Source organism: Fulmarus glacialis, unplaced genomic scaffold (assembly GCF_000690835.1).
Source record: "Fulmarus glacialis isolate BGI_N327 unplaced genomic scaffold, ASM69083v1 scaffold25151, whole genome shotgun sequence".
Classification (NCBI taxonomy): Eukaryota; Metazoa; Chordata; class Aves; order Procellariiformes; family Procellariidae; genus Fulmarus; species Fulmarus glacialis.
Window position 1 is genome coordinate 54714 of NW_009192500.1, and position 5105 is coordinate 59818.

A 5105-nucleotide genomic window follows, 5' to 3' on the forward strand; every position below is an offset into this window, starting at 1 on the left:
TAGTTTGATACAACAGAGACACTTTAAAGTTCCCCTCCCCCGCCTTGGTATCATCTGTGTTAATACAAAAATGAAGAAACAACCCCCCAACCCTCAGTCCACATCAGGGCTTATATTGAAGATGACTTCCCTGATTTGACTTATATTGTGCGTGATCCCTGAGAAATGTACCTGCAGCTATCTTCAAGTGCTCTGCAGTATCTCCATTTTGGTTTGGTTATAAACCAAAGTTCACAGTATTGGTTTATAAACACGAGATGTGTCTTTGAAAGCTAGAAGGCAATAATATGGACCCGAAGATGCCTTCTAGCAGAGAGCACAGGTCAGGTGAATAGGCCAAATTACTTTTGTGTGCTAGCTGAGCAAGTAGTCACAGGGGGTCTATGGAGAGCCTGTAACTGGGACCCACGGAGCATGGTTCTTTTACCATAGTTGAAGAACAGGTTAAGGCTTTAAAAACAAACATGTCTAGTGTTTCAAGGCATTAATGAAGATCTATGCCATCCTGAAACCAGTCACCAGTGAGGTTCAAATGCTGACAGCCCAGTTACCCTGAGCCCTCCCATTCCCTTCCATGGGAGGTGAATGAGATCCCTCTGCAGTGAGCGGGAGCTTTTGCCTTGACCTCATGCCCCATGCAACATAGCTGGTTGATGCTTAGACTTGTGCTCCTGGAACAGCTGTAACACTTGCCATAAAGCCCTTTAATAGCACTTCGTTAAGCCTCAGCTTTGTGCCCTCAGCTTTGTGCTTGTTGGGAAAGCCTTGATCTGGAGGCTTCACAAGTTTCTGTGTCTTTGAATCAGTAAAGTCAAGCTAGCAATATCCTTGATATCAGGGTACAAAGCCATGACGTGGTTCACTTCACCGTAAGGGAAAAGGGAGCACAGCTCCCTGTGTGTGTTTGCTTGCTGGGCAGAAGGTGGCCTTGCAGCTGGGGTGGGCCAGCAGTCACCGTAAGAGGCATCAGGGTAAGCATGGGCTTTCTGGAAGAAGCCCAGCCCGTTGCTGGAGTCTAACAGAAAGGGCTGCTGTGGGGGCCGGCTGGGGAAACAGTGCTGCTGCTGCTGCAACTGATGCTCGCTGTACAAGTGAAGCCTGTCAGGGGCAAGAGCTGCGGACTGCGGCAAAACATGGTGCTGAGTCCCCAGGACCTGTTTGTGCTGCGCACCATCAGGGACGTAGCAGGTCCTGTGACCCATCCCCTGCATGCCGCAGCACTCCTGAGGCCAGCTGTGGTCTGGGCGCATCCTGGGGAGCACCGTTTGCTGGAAAGGGCGTCCTGGTAGGCAGGTGCGGTCCAAGCTATGGGATGGTGGGTAAGGGTAGTGCCTGAGGTCACCGCACTGATGAGGGCTGTCTGTCACCTCTCTGTCCTGAGAGGTACGTATGAACCGATTGTAACCGTACGTGTCATCACTGATGGACAGCGCTGACATCTTCTCCAGGAGCGGCTGGTCTCGCAGAGGCACTGGCTGTAGCAACTGCTGGCCCAGCCCCAGATCGATGCTGGGGCCGCCAGCCCAGGCGCTGGATGGCTGCTCACGACAGCTCCCCCGGGACCACCCTGGGTAGCAGGAAGCTCCCCCGCAGCCACTGGCTTCTCGCAGCGTTTCTGTGCCGGCGTCAGGCGGTGCAGGCTCTCCTCCGGTCCTGTACGGTGAGAGGTTATGCTGCTCCTCCTCTTTCCCCAGGCTTAACGGGACCTTTATTTTGGCCCTGAGCTCATCAGCAACCGAGAGCTGAGCTTGATGTGGTCTCTCTGGGTGGTAAAATTTGCATTTATTGCCATAGGTGCATTTTTTACCTGAAAGAATAAAAAAAAACAAACGAGGTTGTCGCTAGCCCCCGTGTTGATTAACTCATCGCTTCTCCCCACCAGCACCGTGCGCTTGCATGGGTGGGGTGAAGACAAACAGCGAAGAGGGGCAGTGCTGTTTTCCAGTTCAGTACTTTTGACCCCAGATTTAAATATTGCTGATCTAAATAGCAGGGTGAAGCAGCAGGGAAAGGAAGCTTCTGCTATTTCGGAAGTGTCTGAAATTCAGTTACGTTCCGGTTGCTGCACTCGGTGGACTGGGAGACCGGCTACTACACAAGGTTGCTTTAAAAAATGGAACAGAGATTTACCTCTGAGAAACCTCCACATTACTGGAAAGCTGTTGTGGGGGGAAGAGCATTTGGATGCGTTTTCCTGAGTGCTGTAATGGAAGTCCACCCTGCAACGTGAAAAGTGTGTGCAGGCAGGGGCGTCAGCACAGCCACGGTGCTTGGTTTGGGTGCTGCGCGCGGGCCAGGGTGGGGGAGCCAGAACCAGCTGCTGCCTTTGCTGAGGCTGAAGCCACTTAAGCAGGAGGGGAAAAAAGCATCACCCTGGCCAAAAACCCTACCACACAAGCGCCAGGTAGGACAGCATGAGGCAATGGCACTGGCCCGTAGCTGAAGGAAAGCGCCGCCGGGAAGCAAGGGGTGGGAGGAAGAGGGGAGGCAGTTCACAGCACGGAGAGGAACCCACCATAGGGGCAAGGCTGCCATTTTTGTTCACGAAGCACTGGCTTTTTGCTGAGGAAGTTATTAAGAGTGGGTCCGTGCCGGCCTAACGGATCATCAGGAGGCATAAACCTGAAAAAGGAAAAAGTCACAGCAGTTACAAAACTACCTCGAGCTTTCGGAGCTGAAGTGCCGTCACAGCTTGTGGCACAAGTTTAGGGCAGAAAATCCTAGTGATCCTTTTGTAGCCTGGCCTTCGTGAGCCAGGCTGCACTACTAGACACGGTGCCTTCCTGCCTGCCAAGCCAATAATTCAGCTTCATGTAGTTGTTTTTTCCTAATAACTTAAAACAACTGGGAATACACGGCAGCTTGGCGTAGCTCTGGCCGGGCGGCAGCCCCCGCCGTTACAGCGTTGCTTCCTTTTTCGCAGCAGCAGCAGCAGCAGCAGCAGCAAACTCTTCTGTGGTCCCAGCACTGCGATCCTCACCGGCAGCCCCCTTCCACAGCAAACTCACTTTTCTCTTACTAAATACTTGTAGGAGAATGAGGTTTAAAAAGCCAGCAGTTAATTCAGAGCTACAGCTGATCGTGCACGTGGTGTGATAAACGAGGCCAGCCTTTCTCAAGGATTCAGTAAAGGCTTCCTGCTACAAGGCCTGCAAGAATGCTCAGATAAAACTGTTTATTCTTCTATGCCAGTACCTGAACGTGATGCTTCAGGAAGAAAACTAATTAGCATCTCTGGGCTTGTTTGCAAATGAATCTGCACTGCATCCACCCATGGAACAACTCTCTGTGGGACGAAGGGAGTCGCGGGCGGGAACGGAAGGGAAATTTGTTCATCTGCACCCACCCGTGCACCACCAGCAATTTGTTCATCTGCATAATGGGACTGAAACCTCCAACTCCAGGCTGTGGTTTTTGAGAGGTTCCCAAAGCTGTACAAGAAGGTCCCGCTGAAACTATTCAAACGAGCTTCAGAGTAGCAGCTAGACTTTCTGAGGGAAGGGTTCTGAAAATATCTGGAAATCCCTACAAAATAGGAAGGAAAATACCATATAAATATTTGTAGCCCATTAGTAACTAGGGAAGAAGCCTGGTGGTAGTTGGAGATAATGGACTGGAGCTTCGAGAAATACAGCATGCTGATGTTCAGCGACTGCATCTCTGTGAACAACGTTACAGGGAAACTGAAACCCGGTGCCGAGCACTCCCACCCGATTTTGGTGGTGGGAGAGCCAAGTCTCCATCCTGACCCACGGAGAGTGCTGCTGTGTGAGGCGGCTTCTCCGCTCGCGCTCGTCCGTGCACACTGGATGTCTCCACGTGCATTTCCCCAGCCAAACTGACTGCTGACGAACGCCTCTGCTAGTAGGAAACTCAGACAAGGCTGGTACGTACAGACTGAGGAGCATACAGCTCAGCCTCGCAGGCACGGGGCAAACGCCTTAATGAAAACCTTCCCCAACAGGGATGGCTAACGGGGCAGAGAGACCAGCTTCTCGTCTCTCTTCTAGAATGTTATGATTAGAAAAGCACAGGAAAAAGGGCTGTTCTGCTTTGTAGGGGAATTAAAAATACTGCCAGGTAGCCAGTCTCCTCTCACTGATTTAATTCTGTTATCCTGCTACGAAACAGAAATGAAAAGATACCAGGCCTTGGGTTAACATCCCAGTTTGGGTTGGAAAGAAGCAAAGCTGGTCACTAATGTTGCCTTTCAAATAGAGAAGTCCATTGAACAGTGACATGGGGGGTTTAAGACCAAAGCTGAGGGAGCAGGAACTAAAGACATGAGATAAGAAATGTTGTGGTAAATTCCCTTCAGAAAAAGGCTCACGTACTCTGCTACTGGTGGGAGGTGCATTGATGTTGGAGCTGACTTGGCCCACAATGTTTAAAGATTGCTTAACAACATCTGTCTCTTACCTGTTACTGACAAAAGAGTACATGAGTAGTCGCTGCTCGATAAACCATTTCCACTCAGGGTTTTCATTCTGGAGATCCCGGTAATGGTCATTGGAAACAATGACTCCGTCTTTCTCATAAGCAACTTTCACTATATAGCGATCATCGTAGCAAACGACCCTCTTGCCTTTCACCTTCCGGGATGGGGTGTACACAAGGATCGATTGCTTTTCAAGCTCTTCAAGAATGTGCTGATCTGATGGTGTGGTTGGCAGAAATAGAAGGAGAAAAAATAAAAATCAAAAAAATAATCAATTAATAATGACCCGGTCTCAATCACGTGCTAGAAACCTACAGGAATCTAAGGATGTTCCAGCACTTTAGGCAACCTAAAGCGGTGTGATTTTCAGATGCACTGATATCTGGTGGTTATTTGGCAACTTGAAAATTAGGTCTTTTACAAAATCATCTAATCTTAAAATTTGAAATACCTTTTTTAAGTCTTATCCATAGAAGGATAGCTTGAATTCTACACCAGAGATACGCTGAACTCCTGTAGTTCCCTTTTTACCCCACTAGATGCTAGACGGCTCATAGCCAGCCCTGGTATGAGTGTTACTGGGAGATAAAATGTGCCTGATAAAATAAATAAATAAACAAACTTCCTTCGCTGCCACTGAGGACACACTGGCTTTTTGTCATTCCTG

General features: G+C 49.6%; 1 protein-coding gene across 1 annotated transcript in view; it reads right to left on the bottom strand.

The window, feature by feature from the left end:
* Positions 1-779: 779 nt before the first annotated feature.
* ZC3H12D (zinc finger CCCH-type containing 12D) overlaps positions 780-5105 on the bottom strand; it is a 10481-nt gene continuing 6155 nt past the window's right edge. Inside the window, exons 3-5 of the mRNA XM_009587111.1 lie at positions 4420-4654; positions 2516-2622; positions 780-1807 (exon numbers count right to left, since the gene is read on the bottom strand). Of these exons, the coding sequence (XP_009585406.1) occupies positions 780-1807; positions 2516-2622; positions 4420-4654 (1370 nt within the window). The remainder of the gene's footprint in view (positions 1808-2515; positions 2623-4419; positions 4655-5105) is intronic.